This window comes from Mandrillus leucophaeus, unplaced genomic scaffold, assembly GCF_000951045.1.
Source record: "Mandrillus leucophaeus isolate KB7577 unplaced genomic scaffold, Mleu.le_1.0 Scaffold273, whole genome shotgun sequence".
In the NCBI taxonomy this organism is placed as follows: domain Eukaryota; kingdom Metazoa; phylum Chordata; class Mammalia; order Primates; family Cercopithecidae; genus Mandrillus; species Mandrillus leucophaeus.
The window spans coordinates 672,791-696,116 of NW_012102843.1; the positions used below are offsets into that span (position 1 = coordinate 672,791).

The window sequence follows — 23,326 nt, forward strand, 5'->3', positions numbered from 1 at the left end:
TGTCTTTATTGATGTACTTTCACACCCAGTTGAAATATAGAAAATTATCTTGAAAAACATTGATTCTTTCTGAAATACATATAAAAATAGCTATATACAACTTAGTAATTTGACAAATAGTCTCGAAAATATTATATTCACAGTGTTATCCAGATTTTAATGTCCAGTGATTTACTAACTTTGTTGTTTATATAACAAATTAGCCCTTATGTATTCAATATTTGATTGCTTGATATTTTCTCAGTAAGAAGCAGATATAGTCAATATACATAGATTGCCTAAAATAGGATTCATTGAAAAGGGTCAAATATAAAGGGCAAGCCTCTTTTAAAGCATCCTTTATATCACAGAAATAGAGGAGTTATTTTTCAGTGGTTGAATGTACAGTTAATAATTTACAAGATTTAAGTGTATAAAACATTGTATACACTAAAGCTCATTGTGACCACTTGTGCTGAATAGCTTCTTGTGGCTTGAGCTTCTCATACATTCTCAAACATGACTTAAGGGTGAATGAATTCAATTATCCTACATCTAGACGCAAATTTCACCTAAATGTAATTGCAGGAATCAAGAAAACAATCCAAACTTCTACTGAGCTATCTGTAAAAATTCTCACTGAAGGAATCAAGTGATTTTTAATGACATTTATAAATATACAAAATTTCATCATATTCAAGTATGTTTCAAGCTGTACAATAACATAGGTTCAGCTGTAAATGACGAGTTAATGGGTGCAGCACACCAACATGGCACATGTATACATATGTAACAAACCTGCACGTTGTGCACATGTACCCTAGAACCTAAAGTACCAAAAAAAAAAAAAACCTATTGTTAAATAGTCTTTCACTATTACACTGTTCTCTCCCTTCTTTCATGCTAGTGAAAAGCAGCACATTTAATTTGAGTGCATTTTTATTATAAACCATGTTTAAAGATGGCCCACAGGATAAACATGAATCAATCAAAAAAAAATACTCAAACATTCAAACATCTTATGAAAATTAAATAGAATTTTTAAAAGATCTATTTCTTGCTAGGCTATAAAAAGACAAAAAACCTTCACTTCAGCTGAAACAAAACATGACCACATAAAAACAAACAAAAAAAATTTTTATTCAAAGCTACCCAAAAAATATAAATGCACAGAAATCTACAAGAACTAAACTCCAAGGGGACTTCCTAGGTAAACAAGGGATAGAGTACACTTTCATACTTGGGGCCACTTGCCGAAGTGGGCACAGGGCAGGTGGTAAAGCAAGCCTGCCAGACAGGACAGTCTGTGCTAGGGCCTAAAGATCCTGACATTCTTGGGAAAGTTTTGAGAAGAGTTTGTGGCTTGAAACTGGAAGCAACCATTGGTCCAGTTAGACCAATCCTGGAATCCATATGATAAACACCCAATCATCCAGTTTTGATAAGAAAACAGAACAAAAATGTAAAACTGAAGAAACAGTCCATCTGTGGCTAACCACAATTAATCATAATCTAAAGAGCATAGTAAAGTAAATTCCAATTCTTAAACACTACAAACATCAACAAGACAAATGTATATTGAAGCTTTATTCATCTCTCTATTTTCTTAAGATCCATTTCTGGATGTGGAATTACTAAGACAAAAAGAACAACTCTAAGGTTGTTGATAAGTATTACCATATGTTATCTAGAAAAATGTTAACCATTTACAATTCTACCAAGAACATATACCTCCCAGCTTCGCTGCTACAGCTTAATAGCAATGATAGATTGTGTAATCCTTTTTGATTCACTCAGATCCCTTTCTATGCCACTTAATTCCAAATGACTGACTTTACTATGTTTTGTTGTTTTTGAGACAGAGCATCACTGTTGCCCAGCCTGGAATGCAGTGGTGCGATCTCAGCTCACTGCAACCTCCGCCTCCTGGGTTCAAGTGATTCTCCTGCCTCAGTCTCCCAAGTAGCTGGGATTACAAGCGCGCACAACCACTCCTGGCTGATTTTTTTGCATTTTTAGTAGAGACAGGGTTTCACCATGTTTCTCAGGCTAGTCTTGAACTCCTGACTTCGTGATCCACCCACCTCGGCCTCCCAAAGGGCTGGGATTACAGGTGTGAGCCACAGTGCCCAGCCTACTAAGTTCTTTTCTAGACAGTTCGTCATACCTCTTGAGCAAACATAGGATATTTTGGGGGAGAGTAGGGAGTACAGGAAAGAGGAGAGAGAAGGAGTGGTCTTCAGCAATGTCTCTATTTCCAGAACTAGGAAGAAAGGAAAAAGAGGTATCTATGATTCCAAATCACTTAGCCTCTTATTAGCCTATACTTTAGAAGGTAAGAGCACAAGATCTAGACTAGATGAGCCAGACTGCCTGGGTTCAAATTCCGGCTCTGTGGATCTTTGAACAAATGGCTTAACTGCTCAAAGATCCAGTTTCCTCATCTGAAAATAGGGATTTAATAATACAGTAAGTAGTCCCCCCCGACCCCGTATCTGTGGTTTTGCTTTCTATGGTTTCAGTTACCCACAGTTAACCAGGCCCAAAAAATATTAAATGGAAAATTCAAGAAATAAACAATTCATAAGTTTTAAATTGCTCACCCTTCTGAGTAGCCTGATAAAATGTCACACCATCCACTATGTCCTGCCTACGATGTGAATCATCCCTTTGTCCAGCATATGCACGCTCAAGACCCCGCTTGTTAGTTACTTAACTGTCTCACTTACTAGATTGAAAAAACATAGCATATATTGGGCTTGGTACTGAGTTTTCAGGCGTACACTGGGACCTTGGAACACAACCCCTGAGGATAAGTGAAGACTACTACAGTCCTAGACCTAACTGACAGGTCATTAGGATTCAATGAGATGACTTTCAGTGAGCAGTTTTGCTGAAAAGTAAAGTACAAGAAAGTTAAAACAAACTAAAATAAGATTTTTATGGATTTTTTGCAGCACTAATCAAGTCTTAGTCATTAAGATTTACAGTAGCTGTCAAGTTGCTATCAACTCACACCATGAAATGCCAAATCAGCACTTACTTACCTGAACTGCTTTCTTCGTTTATCGGCAGTTGGGAAAGCAGTTTTGTTATTTAGATAGCAGCAAAAGAAAAGAAATTAGTCAGTACACCTACCTGGCAGTTCTACCTGCTCTGTGAATATACGTGTTGGCATCCTCAGGACAATCAAACTGAAGAACCCAATTCACGGCTGGGAAATCTATAGAGAAGGGATGTGAAGTTAAGAAACTGGTTACAAGATCTGCCCTGTTGCACTATTTTTATTTTACAATATTGCTTGCCAGGACTTTTCATCACATCAAACTGATGGATATCATCTATGAACTCTATTAAAAGTAAAATTAATTACATGAACCAAGAGATAGTAAACATTTCTCTTGACAAAATGAACTAAAATTAATGACTGTTTGAATATGTAGATTACTTCGTATCTGACACAGAAGAGACAGATTGCTTTGTGTCGGACAAAGAGTGAAATACCCTAATATTTAATAACCTGAAAGCACGACTTCTCATGGGGACATGGACAAAGCTGGAAACCATCATTCTCAGCAAACTAACAGGAACAGAAACCCAAACACCGCACGTTCTCACTCATAAGTGGGAGCTGAACAATGGACACAGGGAGAGGAACATCACATATCAGGGCCTGTCGGGAGGTAGGAGATTAGAGGAGGGACAGCATTAGGAGAAATACCTAATGTAGATGATGGGTTGATGGATGCAGCAAACCACCATGGCACATGTATACCTATGTAACAAACCTGCACGTTCTGTACATATACCCCAGAACTTAAAGTACAATAAAAAATAAAGTAAAATAAAAACTAATCAGGCATGGTGGTACATGCCTGTAGTCCCAGCTGCTGGAGAAGCTGAGGTGGGAGTATCACTTGAGCCTGGTAGATCAAGGTTGCAGTGAGCTATGATCATGCTACTGTACTCCAGCCTAAACTAATAAACATGACATCTGACATACGCTTTAGAGAACTCCAAGAGGGACAGGAGGAGGATTATGAAAAAGATAATTGTTAAAGTTGGGTATATGAGGGTAGATTAAACATATTCAGCTTTTGTGTATGCTTCAAATTTGCTATAATTAACAATACAATAAAATTAAGTGACTGAAGGATGCGAATTATCACCTATTTATTCTCACGCTTTGTTCCTATGTCTAGTTTCCCTCTCTAATTACGTCCATCCCCATCCATTCCCACAAAGCCAGGAGTTGTATAATCAACAAAGCAGCTTTTTGAAAATAAATTTAAATGCATTAAATGTAGTGATTTATCAGATAAAAATTAGAATGGTGAAAACACGGATTTCACTGATTTTTCTTGTTGAATGAGTTCAGTATCTATAAACAAGTTTCCAATTTTCAAAGAAACGGGAATTGTTTTCATATCTTTAAACTTTTAATCTCTTCGATTTTGTAGGTTCCTCAGTATTCTATGGTGTGGTTATCATGAAACAGTAAGAGTAAAAAAGATACAAATACTATGGAAATTTTCACTGATACATCCTTAATGTTAGTCAATTGCTACCAATTTACTACTTACTTTTCTCTTACAAAATAAGAAAAGAAACTCAAGTATTTGAGTCTATCAGATTTCCCAAAATACACTTTATAAGCAAATTACATTTCCCATGATCACAGAAATTTCATGGTAGGAAGTTTTCTTACCCAACCCCCTGGCTGCAATATCAGTAGCAAAGAGTACCGCAGCTCTCTTACGGACAAACTCATTATAGACTTCCATTCTTCTCATTTGCTGCTGTCGACCATGGAGGGCAAGGATAGAAATACCAGGACGCAGCCGGCAAAACACTCGGTACAGATATTGGACCTGGGGCATCAACAGAAGAATAAGTTTGCTTATGGCAGATGACAGCAATAAAGCTTAGAAGATGGACAGCAAAAATGTATTAAGCAGCACGAATTTTACCAATTAAAAAAATGTTCAAATATAGAGCAGAGAAAGAGAAATGTAGTTTAGAGTTGTGGTCTGCAAAGATTTTTGCTCATGTATTTCCTTTGATTTTCAAAAAAATGCTCTTCTTATATTTTTGTATTGGTATCTGAAATCTTTCAAAATTTCAATCATAGCAAAGAACACAATTTCTGGTAAATACTGATGTTTTAAAATAAACACTTATCTCTTATGAATGTATTCCACAGATTCTCATCAGCAGAGCAATGTGACACCCAATTCCAACCAAGTAAAAAATGTGAACTCTTCTTTAATTTTAAGAAATTTGATTTCCTTCCCTCCTTTAATTCACATTTCTATTCCCTAACGTCACAGAATTGCATCTTAAGTTTGAAGCTTGAAAGCCTTTTATTGATCATGTTATCATACCTCATTTCCTACAAAAGAAAAAGCTTATTTTAATTTCCTGTGGCCATAGGCTGACTGAACTTTCCTCTCAGACTCAGCAATTATTAAAATAATCAATAGTACAGAACTGATCAAACCAAGAAATATGTTGGGATTTGATTTAAAAAACTGTTAGACATAAATAAAAACACTGTAAATATATCTCAATGTATGGGACTATATAGAGTTAATTGTTTTGGTTCTCTTTATGTACCCATAAACAGATACTATGGATTGCTAGACTGAAAAGAGTTCAACATTATTTTATTTTCTCTAACATGGGGGTTAAAATCTGTTCACATAAATAAAACTCAAAGGAAGTTTAATTCTGAGCTCCTATAAAACAGGACAAAACTCATAATGCATTATTCCAAATAATTTTTGGTGATCTATTCGCTCAGTTAAAGAGAAAGATAAGGTCTCTCTTCAGTTTTGCTGAAAGTAAAGAATGGGAAACCAAGTGAACTGCAAAATGACTTGTTACCCAATCACTAGTCATTTACTTTCTCAAATGCAATTTGCTACTTGCCCGGGAGGTTCTGATTCTGGGACAGTATCAGGCAAGGATTAGAGACAGCTAGACTTAGGCCTTTCTTTTGTAAAGATGTAAAAACAGCTTCTCCAAGAAGACACCAAATGGCAGATGATGCTGGTGCAGCAGAAGGGTCCACAGGACCGGGAATGGGAAACCACAGAGGCCTCGGCAGAGGCTTCAGCAACAGCACCTGCAACCAAGGCCACTGGCAAAGCCAAGGAAGGGATGCCAGTCACTAAGCTGTGCTGCCTGGTCAAGGACATGAAGACCAAGTCCCTGGAGGAGATCTCTCTCTTCTCCTGCCCATCAAGGAGTCTCAGGTCATTGACATTTTCCTGGGGGCATCTCTCAAGAATGAGGTTTCAAAGATTATATGGCGCAAAAGCAGCCCACACTGGCCAACGCACTGGGTTCAAGGCATGTTGCCATTGGGGACTACAATGGCCACATTGATATGGGTATCAGGTGCTCCAAGGAGGTAGCCACTGCCATTTGAGAGGCCATCATCCTGGCCAAGCTCTCCACTGTCCTTGTGCCGAGAGGTTACTGGAGGAACAAAATCAGCAAGCCCACCAGCCCTTGCAAAGTGACAGACCTCTGTGGCTCTATACTGGTGAGCCTTGTCCCCACCTCAGGAGGCACTGGCATCATCGTGGCCCCATGCCCAAGAAGCCACTGCTGATGGTGGGTATTGACAATTGCTATACCTCGACCAGGGGCTGCAGTGCCACCGTGGGCAACTATGCCAAGGCCACCTTTGATGCCATCTCCTAAAGAGTAGAAACTTTAAACAGAACTTTAAATAGAACTTTCAGAATCATTTCCTAGTATCTAGATACAAAAACCAACTAAGTCTTCTTTAAGAGATGTGAAGTTTATGGTTTTGTGGTTGGCTACTGTTCAGGACACACTTCCAAGTTGCCTTGAGGAATGCTCCCGGGATCTGGAAAGCTTTGAAAATCTAAGATAGGTCCTTAAAAAACTGAAGTATTTTTTTTTTTAAGACAGGGTCTTGCCATCTTGCCCAGGCTAGTCTTCAACTTCTAGACTCAAGCAATCCTCCCACCTCAGCCTCTTAAAGTGCTGGGATTACAGGCGTGAGCCACCGCACCAAGGCTAAAGTCATCCTTTACATGTTAAAATAAGGTTCAGTAGACAACAGCATCGGATCACCACTTAATTTCCCATAAGCTAGAGAGAAACTCATCTACATATTTATTATGGAAAATTATTGCAAAAGCTGTAAATTTAGAATTGATCTACTAGATTCCCTAGAAGTCATCTGGTATCTGAAATATAGTACAGGAGAAGTGGCACACGCACGCACAAAGATGGTGGTCCCTTCTCCTCAAGAGAGGAGACAAAGTTCTCTTAGACATCTCTGAAATCCTCATTCTTTATTCCTAGCACAGGGCTAGTGTTCAAGCAAGAAGTGTTTATTAACTAAGATATAAACAAAACACTTCAGAGGGTTAGGGGAGGGAGCAACTGATTCTTTCAAAAGGGAGTGTCAGAAAGGGACTTTCAGGTATGACATTTGAACTTAGCCTCAAAATAAGTATTTCCCCAGATTTAGGTGAAGGGATGCAGGGAGGCCATTCCAGACAGATCAGCATAAACAAAGATATAAGGCATGGAAATAAATGATATATTCATTCCCATATTCCTGGAGGGTAAGGGAGGTATCAGATTATAAAGATCTCTGCTTAGCCTGGCTAACAATTATTCATTCTACTAATATTTATTGAGGACTACATTTCCAGTATTGTTAGCACTTAACAGAATGCCTAAGAAAAGACACAGTTTCTGCCGTTGTGGAGTTGAAAGTCTCAACCACAGATTCCTTTACCACAAGGACACTAAAGATCCCTCACCACACCTAGCACTGTACTTCTCGTACAATACAATAATTTGTCTAATTGATTTGCCATTTCAAAAGGGACATTCAACATACGTTCAGAAAGAAAACTAAACAGCCAATACCTCTTTGCAACTGGAAAAAAATACAATGCTCTTCTTCTTCAGATGGCTTCTCAAAAAGGAATACAGCACACTTATTTTTTGCTGCAGCTCACAGACTATGTAGTTCTGTTCCAAAGTGGCAGGGGTGCTTGTGGAATTAAGGAAAAGAAAGACATTAAAATATGTCATGTAGGTAACTGAAATCCAGACCAAAAAAGGAAACAAGTTTTAATAGTGGCACATCTCTCAAGCAAATTTCCTACACACATACACTAAAAAAACAATAATTTTTCTCTATTGTCCCTTGGGATATGAATTCAACACATCACTTTAAAACACATTCAAAATCCCTTGTAAATCAATGTCAAACAAAGCACGACACGAACAGTGATTACCTCTAAAAATGCGGGGTCAAGGATTAACTAAGAAGAGGCTTAAGAGAACTTGCTGGGCTGATTAGTATTCTACATCTCATTAGGGCTTTAGATTACTGAGATATACACATTCATCAAAGTCAACTGTATACTTAAAATTTTCATATTTCATTGTATACAAATTTTATACCAAAAGAAAAAAATCTGTACAAATATTAAATTCTCATTAGTAATATGTGTGAAGTATTTAGAGAGACTACAGATATCTGCAATTTACCCAGAAATCCATCAAAACTAAAATGGGTTAATACAGAGTTAGAAGGGATGGATGAAAGCAAGTAAATGGATGCTATCATTAGGTAGTATCTAGGTGTTTGTTATAAGGTATTTATTGTAAAAGTCTTTCAATTTACCATATGTTTGAAATTTCATTATAAAATCTTGGAGAAAAATATACATGCATTTACTCTTTGAACTAATAAATCTACTTTATTCCAACATTACTCTGGCTTTAAACACACACACATATATACACACACACAAACATATGGCATTATTTATAAAGCAAAAAATGATCAAAATCAACCTAAATGTCCATCAGTAGGGACTTGCAGTATGAACGATTACACAGCCACATTAATTATAATGTAACTGTAAAAAAGGAACGAAGAAACTATCCATATATTGCTGTGGAGTGATGTCTAGGATACACTGTTAAGGAAAGAGGCAAGTGGCGGAATAGTACAGATAGTTTGGTACCATTTATCAGGGGGCTATACATTATATATGCATATTCATGCCCACTCCTGTGTGTGTTTACAGTGAAAGAAAAAAGGAGGGGGGACAGACAAACCAAAAAATACAAGTCAATTGGTTTTAGATATGACAAAGTTATGATCCATAAAGGGAAGAATTGATAAGCTGGACTTCATTAAAATTAAATGTTTCTGATCTGTCAAACACACTATCAAAAGGATCAGAAGATAAGCCACAGAATGGGAGAAAAATATTTGCAAAAAAATCTGATAAAGGACTGTTCTCCAAAATATACAAAGAACTCTTAAAATTCAACAATAAGAACAGAAACACCCAATTTTAAAAGGGGGAAGGAGGTCAAAGATCTTAACAGACACCTCTCCAAAGAGGATATGTAGATAAAAAATAAGCATATGAAAAGATACCATACCAACTTGGGCAAAATGGCGAAACCCTGTCTCTACAAAAGAATACAAAAGTTAGCTGGACAGGGTGGCATGCGCCTATAGTCCCAGCTACCTGAGAGGCTGAAGCAGCAGGATCATTTCAGCCCAGGAGTCTGAGGCTGCAGAGGGCCATGATCATGCTACACTGCACTCTAGCCTGGGTGACAGAGTAAGACCCTGTCTCAAAAAAAAAAAAAAAAAAATTTAAAGATGATCCACTTCATATGTCAACAGGGAAAAGTTAATTAAAATAATGATATGTCACTTCACACTTATTGGATGGCCAAAATCCAGAACAGTGACAACACCAAATGCTGGCAAGGATGTGGAGCCACAGGAACTGTCCTTCATTGCTGGTGGAAATGCAAAACGATACTGCCATTCTGGAAGACACTATAGCAGTCTCTTAAAACCAAACATACTTTTAATACCTGGCCCAACAATCATGTTCCTTGGTATTTACCGAAAAGAGTTGAAAACATATGTCTATACAAAGATCTGCAAAAGGATGTTTATTGCAGCTTTATTCATAATCGCCAAAACTTGAAGGCCATCAAGATGTCCTTCAAAGTGAATAGAAAAATAAACTGTGGTACATCCAGACAATGGAATATTATTCAGTGCTAAAATGAAATGAGCTATCACTCCATGAAAAGACATGGAGGAACCTTAAATGCATAATATTAAGTGAAAGCAACCAATACGAAAAGGCTACATACTGTATGGTTCCAACTATATGACATTCTGAAAAGACGACACTGTGGAGACAGTAAAAAGATCAGCGGCTGTCAGGGGAGATGAATAAATAAATAGGCAGAACACCAAGGATTTTCAGGGCAGTGAATATACTGTGAAATACTGTAACAGTAGACACATGTTTTTATAAATTTGTCCAAATTAATGGGATGTACCACACCAAGAGTGAACCCTAAAGTAATAGACTTTGGGTGATAAGGATGCATCAACATAGGTTCATCCATCGTAGCAAATGCACCACCATTCTAGCGAGAGTGTTGATAATGGCAGAGGCTGCATGGGGACAGCAGGTATATGGCAAATCTCTGTATCTTCCTCTCATTGTTGAGGTTAACCTAAAACTGCTCTAAAAAAACAGTCTTTAAATAAGAAATAGGCCATATCTATAGGGAATATGGGAAACAGAATGCAGTTATACAAAAGAGCAAAATGAAACAAGCCCAAATATATATCAAGTTGACGACTTAATGACAAAGGAATTATTTCAAAGGAAATGCCTTTGAAGGAATGTGATTCCCACATCTTTTCTGGGATGTCTAAGGAAAAAAAGAGAAATGCAAAGGAATCTTAAACTTTTATAAGTAATCATATTGTCAGTAATAATATTGGTATTAGCCTGAAACTATTTTAGATATACTGACTTACAGATGAAATAAAAGTCTTTAGGAATTAATGTTTGGCAGAAGAGAAAAGAGACACATATTTTTTAAATGAGGCTTAATAAAAACCTTGTAATCCTAAATTTAATTTGTAATTATGAGCTGAACTCTTTTAAAAAGGCCTGTCCACTGTAAAGCTTAACACAATGACCATGCCCATTAGCACTCAGACTATGGTCTTTATATACTGGATCCTGCTAGAAGGATTTTATAAGAACTGGAAATATATAAGATAAACTTAGAACACCAGAAAGCAAAAAGTTCACCAAAGATTACTAAAATGTATCTACAGAATCGAGATATTAACTTGAAGCAACTACTAGCGAAGTTTGGGATGACACAAGATGAATATTAAATATAAAAATTTTTATTGATTCAAGGACATAAAAAGATGTTTAAATCTGAGTTAAGTATCATTAATTCATCATTAATTACTAAAATTTTTTTAGTACATTTAGTTCATTTTTAGTACACACAACCCTCACCCCCAACCAAAAAACAAACACTGCTTACCTTCAGAAAATACTAGGGAACCAACTCACTGGTGTTAAAGCAGATAAAGGGAGTAAAGCATACATTCTAATATTCTGGCTTTCCTGTAAGAACTGTACCTCAGATAATCACACAGTTCACGTGAAAGCTGTTTGATATGAAATTATTTAAACTAATGAAGAAATAATACAATTAAAATATCACAATTTTGCAAACCCTGATGAAATAACGGAGCTAGGCAATAGTTTCTATCAGCTGCTAAACTTACAAGACTAAGAAGCTGCTTGTATCAGATTAACCCTTTGGTCTAGAATAGCAACTATAAAAGCATGAATAAATACAAAACAAAACAAAAAGACTGACAGCACCTGAGAGCAACCAAGGCAGGTAGGACTTGAGGTGCTAAAGGAGAAAATGGAAATGCCCTGAGTCAAGCCCTCTGTTAACAACCTCACTTTTCTCCCCAAAAGCATCTGCTGATTGCAAGACAGGAAACAAGGTAGCAGCCTTAAGTCTAAACATGTCAGTCCCAGGTCCCAGAGAGAATGAAAACTGAATCTAAAATTTTTCATACAATTTACCCTTGAGGAGCATGCTAACCCCTAAACTGAGTGTACATAAGGCATAATGAGGAAAAACAAGCAAAAAGCAACCAACTGGGAAACTACAAAACCGAGCAGACATTCTGGCAGGGTCACAATGCTATGAGGTTCACAACTTGCCAAGACAGACGGGCCCTGGTAGATACCTCAGTCTTTTGGTTGAGACCCTGAGAAAGGCTATTCCCCATCTGTGAAGGTTATACCCCAAGTCTCAGGACAAACCAGAAACAGGATAACTCCAGAGTCTAATTGCCAGGCTAGACCAGATCAAGACAGCCTGACCTTAAGACATTTGCTGGCCGAAAAAAAGAAAAAATTACCTTCAAAAGAACAAGAGAACTGTCAGATGACTTTAACAGAAATAATGGAACCGGGAGTACAACAAAGATGTCTTTGAAGAGGGGAAAAAAAAATGCCAAGATAGGCTTCAAAAAAAATGAAGATGAAATAAAGAGGTTTTCAGAAAGGTCAAAACGCTGTTCACTAACAAGTATGCACTAAAGGAAATTATTTGAGCAAAAGAAAAATTCTCAGGTGGAAGTATGACAATACAAGAAGAAGAATCACGTAAGTCTAAATAAATACTGATGTTGCAAACTGATAATAGTGGCTTATGGGGCTTAAGATACAAGTGGAATTAAAATACTTAACAATGAAGACACAAAGGTAGGAAGAAGTAAAGGGACCTAAATAATAATTAAATTAACTGTCAAAAGCAATTATCATACCAGATTAAAAATATGCTACTCACAAAGACAAACCTAAAAACATAGGGTGTAAACAATGTAGAAAGTAAAAGGATGGGAAAGGATTCACCATGCAAATGTTAACTAAAAGAAAATTGCTATATATAGACTAATATCAAACTAGACTTAAAGTTGGCCAGGCGCAGTAACTGGGAAGCCGAAGCAAGTGGATCACCCGGGGTTAGGAGTTCGAGACCAGCCTGGCCAACATGGTTAAACCCTGACTCTACTCAAAATATAAAAATTAGGTGGACACAGTGGTGAGCACCTGTAATCCCAGCTGTTTGGGAAGCTGAGGCAGGAAAATTGCTTGAACCTGAGAGGCAGAGGCTGCAGTGACCCAAGATCACGCCACTGCACTCCAGCCTGGGCAACAGAGCGAGACTCCATCAAAAGAGGGAGGGAGGGAGGGAGGGAGGAAGGAAGTAAGGAAGGAGAAAAAAAATAGACTTAAAGGCAAAAAAGAATTAGTAAAGATAAAAAGAAACATTTTATAAAATAAAAAAAACACTGGGAGTAGGGAAGTGTTTTGCTACTCGTATTACAAATAAATAATTTATCTAAAGGGCTCCTCCAAGCCAATAAGAAAAGGCAAAAAAAAAATCCAAAAAAGACACACTGTACACAGAAAATAACCACACACACACAAAAAAGAAGCATTTCATAATGATTAATGTTTCAAATTGACAATGCAATACTAAACTTGTATATACCTAGTAACATAAACTCATGATAGATCTCAAATTTGAAGATTTTCATAATCCACCATAGAATTCAACTGGTCACTGAAAAACAGCAAATCGCTATGGCCCAAAGGCATATTCTCTCAAAAATAAGATCATTGGACATATCAGTTGTCTATATATAACAACATAATGAAAACACTAGTATACTTTTTCTAAAGTATGCTCTGGCTTACAACTTCGGAAAGATCTGATTTTTCTTTAGTTGTTGGGTCCTTCACAATTTGAGAGTAGATACTCTCTAACAATTTAAAATGTTCTGGAATATAATCTCTCATGGTGTATGAACCACACTGATAAGCTACTAAAGGGGAAAAGCTAACATTGATATTAGACAAAATTCCTAAGAGCATCTGCTTTTTTATGTTTCCTATAAATTTGGAATATTAGAAAACCACAGCCATTATCATATAATCTGAGGTTTTATAAATTATGTCAATATGTGTCTGCCTTCCAAAATTTTTTCTGAAAATTTTGTCTACCACACTTTTATAAGTGATGGGACTGGGTTTCAAAAATCATTTGTGAAATAATATCAAAGTCTTTGTCGTTTTTTTCTAAAACTTTATAATTTACAGAAAATAACCAACTCTTACCTACAGAAATTGGCGATAGGAAATAATAGGTACAAATTAACTTGCATAAATTATGAAAGGTCTTAGAGACATCTAATGATTAAAAAATTTGTCTGATGAATATTAAAAATAAGCTGGAGGCAAATAGCAAAAAAAGAAAAGTGAAAAATCCTAGACAGGCAGTCTTTATATTTTCAAGTTAATTGTTAATTGTCACAAAAATTTTCATAGCTATCTCAACACTTTAAGAGATCAATGTCTACTCGAAAGTAAGCCAAGGGAAAAAGCTATACCTCACGTATCTTACTATTCCATTCCCAAGTTCTTGAAAGTCAAAGATACTAGTACTCAGATTCCCCAAGATCACCTAGAAGCAAAGAATCTGGCTTCTCTCTTCTCAGGCTTTTAAAATCCTAGACATCTATTACACAAGGTCAAGATGGGCCTGAATACTCATATTTTCTCTATTTAAGGAATTTCCAGATAACACAATTCATTTTCCAAACCTATTTCTTTTTAGGCTAACATTTCAGAGCAAGAAGAAATAAAAAATTTAAGATATAAATAATAGTAGTTGAATTTACATTGCTATCTTCAACAAAGAATCCAACTTATATTCACTGGAAAACATTTCTCCTGGAAGTCTGCAGTGATTCATACCAATACATATGCTTCCAATTGTCATATAAAAATACAACTTAAAACATATTCCAGCTGGGCACAGTGGCTCATGCCTGAGTGTAATCTCAACACTTTGGGAGGTCAAAGTGGGATGATTGCTTGAACTCAGGAATTTGCTCAGCCTGGGCAATGTAGTAAGACTTCAACTCTACAAAAAATTTTAAAATTAGTCAGGCATGGTGGTATGCCCTACTTGTCCCAGCTACTCAGGAAGCTGAAGCAGGAGGATCATTTGAGCCCAGGAGGTCAAGGCTACAGTGAGCTACAATCAAACAACTGCACTCCAGCCTGGGCGACAGAATGAGCAAGACCCTGTCTCAAAAAAATAGATAAATAAAAATTTCCCCAACTACTTGTATATCACAAACATACATACTTTACATATTTCACTGTAACACACATACTTTACGCTCTATTTTTTAGTGAGACCAAGACAAAAACAATAGTTGCTAGAATTTTAGACAGAAAGGTATTTTGCTAAATACTAATGCGCTTGATAAAATGTGTTCCATAACACATTAGTACTGCATAATCCTGCTAAAAAGGATGATTCCGTACGCAAATAATTTTGGTAAATGTAGCAAGCTACAACCACCTTCCACTGCTTTGAACAATCACAATGTCCATGAAAATATTAAAGGTTCTGAGAAATAGAAATAAAACTGTTTCACTTTGACTCACCATTTGCTATCTCATCCCTTCTCTGTTTATGGAGAGGTAGTGTTGGTAAACGGTAAAATACCTCTTAACATCTATGGAAAAACATTTGTTCCCCTCCGAGACCACATTTTGGGAAATGCTACATTCGAGTACTCTGACATTTAAAGATATATCAAGAATTTGGGTAATTTTAACTGGTATATTTACTATGCTTTGCATAACCAATAACGCATAGAATGTCTTAATTCCCAGAAAACAGATATTTAAAATATCAAATCCCTAAACTAAAAAAGAAAAAAACATTTATCTTGATTGAATCAAAGAGTACATACCTATATTTTGCTTTTTCATGAACCCAGACATACTCAGGGTCTTTCAAACTCAAGCGTGCAAGGTCCTTTACAGATTTAGTTTGTGTTGCCGAGAAAAGTAAAGTCTGACGTTTCTTGGGGAGATTTTCAATAATGGCATTCATGGTATCAGCAAAGCCCATGTCCAAGATTCTATCTGCTTCGTCAAGAACTGAAAAAGGAAAATGCAAGTTGAATTACCATATTTAAAATACACATTAGGCTAAACACAATGGGGTATCCTGGATTGGATCCTAAAACAGAAAAAGAACGTTAGCAGAAAAACTGGTAAAACGTGAATAAAGTCTGGAATTTATATGATGTATCAATATTAGCCTTAGTTTTGATCAAAGTACCATGTCACGTAAGATATTAACACAAAGGGAAGGCCGGGCACAGTGGCTCAGGCCTGTAATCCCAGCACTTTGGGAGGCCAAGGTGGGTGGATTATGAGGTCAAGAGATCGAGACCATCCTGGCCAACATTGTGAAATCCAGTCTCTACTAAAAATACAAAAATTAGCTGGGCGTGGTGGTGCACACCTGTAGTCCCCGCTATCGGGAGGCTGAGGCAGGACAATCACTTGAACCCGTGAGCCGAGATCGTGCCACTGTACTCCAGCCTGGCAACAGAGCGAGACTCTGTCTCAAAACAAACAAACAAACAAACAAACAAAAACATTAGGGGAAACCAGGGGAATGATAATGCAGGAACTCTCCACTGCAACTTTCCTATAAATCAAAAACATTCAAAGATAAAGTTGATTTAAAAATACACATTAGGTAGTATTCCCAAGCCAAAAAGAAAAAGTTCATTTTAAAAAATGCCAACTTGACCTTTCAAGTTATTAGAAGCAGGTGTTAAAAATCTTGGCACGGTCTAATACTAATGTGCCTAATTTCACATATAAAAGTACATATAGTCTTCTGATTTTTTTAAATCTAGTTATACTTTCCGGGTTTAGAGCCCAAATGCCAAAATGTGTCAGTAATTTTTAAGTTTGTTTTGAATCATAACATTTATCCAACATAAAATTTCTATCATTAAAATGTATAAGGGCTCTCTCCTAAGTCTGAGCCTTTTTTTTAAATCAGAAATTCATTTGACTCACCTAACATTTGGAGATCAGTAGCATGAAAAGATACTGTTTCATCCATGTGTTGAAGAAGTCGACCTGGTGTGCACACGAGTATATTTATGTTGTTGATCCTCTCAGCTTCGTGTTTCAGATCCTGAAAGCAGTTATTTATTTTGATTACAGAGACACATCACTCTCAGCAGCCTCTGTACCAAAGCTATAAAAGCCACCTGCATGTGCCATTTCATCACAGCATTTTAGATACTCTTGGAAATAAACTAACTTTTCCCTTGTATTTCTGCAACATATCCACATTTCTGGGCTAAATAAAAAAAAGTCTTTACGGGAAGACATAAGGAGCTCAGAGTTCTAAATTCTTATTCATACCCAGGATTTTGAGACTAAGAAAAAAAATAATCAAATGAATACTCCAAGTCAGGATTTCCTATTTGGATCAGAACTGACATAAACTGGAATCACTCTCATTCTTTAATTCAGGACCCAGGGACACTGAACAGACTCTGACACCACTCCAGGACTGGACTTTGTGAACTGAAAAAAGCCGAGGTTCTCTCCTTGATACAAGAACCACTTCTCACAGTCCTGAAGGCTGGGGGAAAAAACAGAATGTTGCCCATTGTTAAACTTGGGCAACAGGTACATGAGGGTTTGTGATGCTATTCTTTCTTCTTTTGTGCACGTTTGCATAAAAACTCAAGTATTTATCCCCACAGTCTAGAGGAGATTCTAGCAGATACAGGCATTCTAGATGTGCTGTACGAAAGAACAAAAGTGAGCAGCAGGTCTTAAATATTCCTCCAAACAATCCACCTTCCTTTCTTCTGCTGCTGGTGTAGCAATGCTCTGAATTATTCAACCTCTTAGATAGATACCTTATTAAAAGGTACTAGTTCATATATGGAAATATCTTTCCCAATGAATATCAACAAATAACTTTACAGGATTAGAGTAAATATGTCTTAGACAGGCTAATCAATTCAGATTCCCGGACAAAAAAATGGACTTTCTGGGCCTGCAAAATTGGCAACCAGATCGCAGATAGCAGTGACCATACCAAGTTGCTACTACCCCATGAGGCCCTGGTCTAGGAGGTCAGTCTGTTTTGTTGACTGCGGCTGCTGCCTCCCTGTCAACAGCCACAGTACTTCAGTATAGGTTACAGAAGGAAAGGAAGGACATAGACAAAAGGACGAACCTTTCCACCAATGATGAGACCAGCTGAGAAGTCATGATTCTTTCCTACTTTTCGGAGAACCTCAAAGGTCTGATAGGCCAGTTCTCTCGTAGGTGATATTATGAGAACTCCCAGCCCATCGGTTGAGGTCCACTGCAGACGATATAAGGCTTCCAGCACCTCAAAAAGACAGCAAATTGATGTTCAGTAAGTCATCAGAAGTCAGCTTTTTGGCCTGCATCTCAACCTTGCCCCTCCAAATCAAAGGGATCTTCCAAGCAGAAGGCATACCACTCCAGTTTTATCCAGCCCAAAGTAAATGATTTTGTTTATCTTCCATCAGAACCATCCACCCCCAACTCAGACAAAAGGGAAAAGAAACCCCATGGTAGCTCAGCTGCTGCCAGAGCCACGCCATCAGGAAACTGGCTATCAGTGAAAGGTATGTGCAACCCACAGACCTTTACAACACACTTAAGAATATATTTATCATTTTCAAAATAACCACACTAAAACTTTTGGATGGGCACAGTGGCTCACGCCCATAATCCTAGCACTTTGGAGGCCGAGGTGGGTACATTACTTGAGGTCAGTTCAAGACCAGCCTGGCCAACGTGATGAAACCCCATATCCACTAAAAATACAAAAATCAGCTTGGCGTGGTAGTCCGCATCTGTAATCCCAGCTACTTGGGAGGCTGAGGCAGAAAGAATCACATGAACCTGGGAGGCAGAGGTTGCAGTGAGCCGAGATTGTACCACTGCACTCCAGCCTGGGCAACACGGCATGACTTCATTTCAAAAAATAAAAATAAAAATAAAAATAAGTAAATCAATTTTCATCCATGCAGCTGCTGTAGTTATACAGTAACTGAATTCTCTAGCTACAGACAGACACTAGGATTTAAGAGAAAAGTGGTTTTTGCAATATTTGGAACAAAAACTAAAATGAGATTTTTCTGGGTCATTTTATAGGAATGAAAGATTAGGAGACCAACATAACAGAGATGGAAGTGAATGCCTAAGAAGCTCTACTGTTTTGCTGCCATAAAAGACCGATAGCAATGTCCCAGAAAATTCTCAACAAACGCCTAAAGCTCCTTAAACTGAGCATACTTTAGCTTTATCCTAAACAAAGTGGCAAGTATAAATGCCACTGGCAGGCTCACAACGGTGAGAGCAGAAACTGTCTTCCAATAGTCCTACTGCAGCGCAGAACCACTCTAACCTCCCATACTGGAGCACCCCACTTCCATCAAGAATGTAATGACTTGTCAAAGCACAATAGTTCATTCATTAAGTTATTGAGTGCCTGCCGCATGCAAGGTACTGTGCTAGGACCTGGGGAAAATGGTGAGAACAAGACACACGTGGCTCCTGTTTGATGAAGCTTGCATTCTAGCCAATCTATTATGAAATCTAACATACAAATCTCTTTATATAATTCGCATCTGGGCACAGAATGTTATAAAATTGTATAACAGACAGTCTAACCCAATGACAATGTACTTACTGGAACAAGGAAAGCCAAAGTCTTGCCAGATCCAGTTTTGGCTGCTCCAAGTACATCTTTACCTTGCAAAGCCAATCCAATGGTCTGCTTCTGTATCTCAGTTACCAAACGGTACTGAGCTTCTTGCAAACCTGGCAACATGGAGGGAAGGACTATACTTTAGAAAATCCCTGTAGAATGGTGTTATAGGCTAAGTGAGTTGTGTCCCCCAAAATTCCTATGTTGAAGCCCTAATGCCCCATACCTCAGAACATGACTATATTTGGAGACAGGGCCTTTAAAGAGGTGATTAAGTTAGAGCCTCATGGGGTGGACTCTGATCCAATACAAACGGTGTCTTTATGGGAAGAAGCTTGAACAGAGACGTGAAGAGTCCACATGCACAGAGGGAAAACCAAGCGAAGAGGAGACAAGTTATTCTATGATCCACCTGTTCCACTTCTGGGTATAATCCAAAGGATATATTAATAAAACCAGTACTTTGAAAAGTATTTGTGCTCCCAAGCTCATTGCAGCATTATTCACAGAACCCAAGATATGAAATCAACCTAAGTGTCCATGAATGAGTAAAGAAAATGTGATATATGTTATATACATACACACACACACACACACACACACACACAAATGGAGTATGACTCAGCCTTTAAAAAGGAAATCTTGTTATTTACAACATGGATGAACCTGGAGGACCTTATGTTAACTGAAATAAACCAGGCACAGCAATAAAGATACCATATAATCTCACTCATATGTAGAATCTAAAAAAGACAAATTCATAAGAGCAGAGGGTAGAATGGTAGTTACCAGAAGCTGGTAAGGAGAGTGGGAAGATGTTCATCATAGGATACAAAATTTCAGTTAGGAGGAAGAAGTTCAAGAGATCTATCGTAGGCTGGGGGTGGTGGCTCACGCCTATAATCCCAGCACTTTGGGAGGCCAAGGCAGGCAGATTGCTTAAAGCTCAGGAGTTCAAGACCAGCCTGGGCAACATGGCAAAACCCTATCTCTACAAAAAATTTTTAAATATTAGCCAGGCATGGTGGCACGTGCCTGTGGTCCCAATTACTCATGAGGCTGAGGTGGGAGGATCACTTGAGCCCAGAAGGCTGAGGCTGCAGTGAGCTAAGATCACACAACTGCACTGCACCCTGGGTGACAGCGCAAGACCCTGTCTTCAAAAAAAAAAGAGAGAGAGATTATATATCATGGTGACTATAATTACAACATACTGAAAAAAGAAAAATTACTAAGTAGATTTTAAGAGTTCTAACCACAAAAGGATGAGGTAATATTAGCACATACATAATTGGCTTGATTTAGCCATTCCACGTATGTATATGTATATGAAATATACATATTTCAAAGCATGTCAGACACTGTGAATATATACAATTTTTTTTTTTTTTTTTGAGACAGTCTCTCACTCTGTCGCCCAGGCTGGAGTACAGCGGCACGAACCTGCCTCCCAGGTTCAAGCAATTCCCCTGCCTCAGCCTGTAGCTGGGATTACAGGTGCCCGCCACCACACCCAGCTAATTTTTCTATTTTTAGTAGAGATGGGTTTCCCCATGTTGGCCAGGATGGTCTCGAACTCCCGACCCTGTGATCCACCCGCCTCGGCCTTCCAAAGTGCTGGAATCACAGGCATGAGCCACCGCACCTGGCCAAATATATACAATTTTTATTTATCCAAAAATAAAAAGGCAGCAAGAGCACAGCCATCCGCAAGCCAAGGAGGCCTGGAACAAATCCTTCCCTTATTTTGCCTTAAGAGGAAACCAATGCTGCCAACACCTTGATCCCAAACTTCCAACTTCCAGAACTGTGAGAAAATCAGTCTCTGTTAAGACACCCAGTCTGATACTTTGTCATCTCAGCCCTAGCAAACAGATACAAAGGGTGTCCCATCTTGGTTTGTTCCCTTGCTTATTTTAACTAACACAATTAGATTTCATTTTATTCAGAGGCTGCTGGAATCTCGTTTTTCTTTTCATCAGTCCAGAAAGAAAGAGAATAACATAGTGTTAAAACTTGAATATTGCTTATTTTCATTGATTTTCATGGTATCAAAATTTGCCAAAATAAGATTTTTCAAGCTAAACTCTCTAAATCTTCTCCCATTTATCAAAAATGCCAAGAAATCCAATAACACATCCCACGATCACCATATACCTACCTTTCAGTGTTTTTTTGGACAAGGGAAAATCTGAAAATCTTGTAATTTCATTTACATTTATCTGGAAAAAAAAGAAAAAGGAATCTGGGTAATTCATTTGTTTCATAACACAGCCATTTTTTCTCCACATTGTACTGCCTAGCTCATCCTTGGTAATGCAGGGTTGAATTCAATCATCACTTCTAATTAAAAGCCATCATTCCTTCTGAAAGGAAATATGACCTGAAGAGGCTATCCCTGAATTGAATATACATTTGTAAGCATTTCAATTGGTAAGGAAAAAAAGGTCACCCAATACACACAGACGCACACACAGCACACATATTACTATCCAACCTCCAAAATGTTGAACATAGTAAAGCATCAACCACATCAATTTTAGGAAGAAAATATACTTCCTATCATCCCTCAAGGGATATCAATTTAAGAAATGAGGACAAAATTACTATAAACCACAGATCACAATGAAAATAGTTCTATACACACAATTTGGAAAAAAGAGTGAAATAAGTTGGAGAAATATTTCTTGTTAGCACAATCCTTTCAAAGTTTTAACCATAAATCAGTGGCCTATGAAATCCAACCTGATAACTATTCATTTTGGGGTTACCGAAGGAGTATTATTTTAAAATAATTGGGGGAAATGTCTGTCATGCTTTGAAGCCACAATAAGTAACATTTTGCTCTCTAACTTTACATTATTCAAATATTCATTACTGACGTTCTTTATTAGCACAAACCCAATTTTCTGAATTTCAGCTGCGCAGGAGAATTATTTTATTACAGATGCTGAAGGCAGGAACTACTGCTCATTTCTGGAAATATGCTGCCAAATTATTCATGATTTGCAAAAGGAAAAAGCTGCATTTATATGGTTAATTTATTTAAATTACACTCCAGGCAGTAAAGGGATGACAGTTGTATTGCATTTTACAATCTACACATCTTTTCTATGATTCTTAACATAGCCCAAGCAGGGTTTACTATGTGCCCTCAAATGCTGAAAATACAAATACTAAAACATTGTCTTAATCCCTACAAATCATTTCAGATCTCACTGGAAAGGAGGCAGAATCAGCGTACCAGCATTACAAGAATGGTTTACTCAAATAACATACTGTCCGAGCAAGGAACCTCAACTAGAAGATAATCTTTCAAACAAGGCATTAAAAGTAGGTGTGGTCCACCCTTGCATTCGTGGTATTGTCAGCTAAAACACTGTTTTCAAAGGGAATGGAATGCCTACAGAAGGAGGCAGGCTGCCAACACACTCTTCAATCCCCAGCAAGAGACACAGTACGGGCAAAGTGAGCTCCTCAAACAAAACATTGCACAGCACATCTGTCTTCCTAAAGTCAGTTAACCTCCTGGAGGGAATGAAACTTCTCCAGCACTCTTCCATCAAGCATTACAATAGAAAACTATATAACTTGTTTGTTTGTTTGTTTTTCAGATGGAGTCTCGCTCTGTCGCCCAGGCTGGAGTGCAGTGGCGCAAACTTGGCTCGCTGCAAGCTCCGCCTCACGGGTTCACGCCATTCTCCTGCCTCAGTCTCCAGAGTAGCTGGGACTACAGGCGCCCGCCACCACACCCGGCTAATTTTTTTGTATTTAGTACAGTTGGGGTTTCACCGTGTTAGCCAGG

General features: G+C 37.8%; 1 protein-coding gene across 1 annotated transcript in view; it reads right to left on the reverse strand.

Moving 5' to 3' along the window:
• Positions 1–23,326, reverse strand: part of DDX10 (DEAD (Asp-Glu-Ala-Asp) box polypeptide 10) — a 275,033-nt gene that overhangs the window by 238,185 nt on the left and 13,522 nt on the right. Inside the window, exons 2-9 of the mRNA XM_011984743.1 lie at positions 21,683–21,743; positions 19,504–19,634; positions 18,013–18,171; positions 16,830–16,950; positions 15,701–15,890; positions 7,900–8,026; positions 4,688–4,850; positions 3,118–3,202 (exon numbers count right to left, since the gene is read on the reverse strand). Coding sequence (XP_011840133.1) covers positions 3,118–3,202; positions 4,688–4,850; positions 7,900–8,026; positions 15,701–15,890; positions 16,830–16,950; positions 18,013–18,171; positions 19,504–19,634; positions 21,683–21,743 — 1,037 coding nt within the window. The remainder of the gene's footprint in view (positions 1–3,117; positions 3,203–4,687; positions 4,851–7,899; positions 8,027–15,700; positions 15,891–16,829; positions 16,951–18,012; positions 18,172–19,503; positions 19,635–21,682; positions 21,744–23,326) is intronic.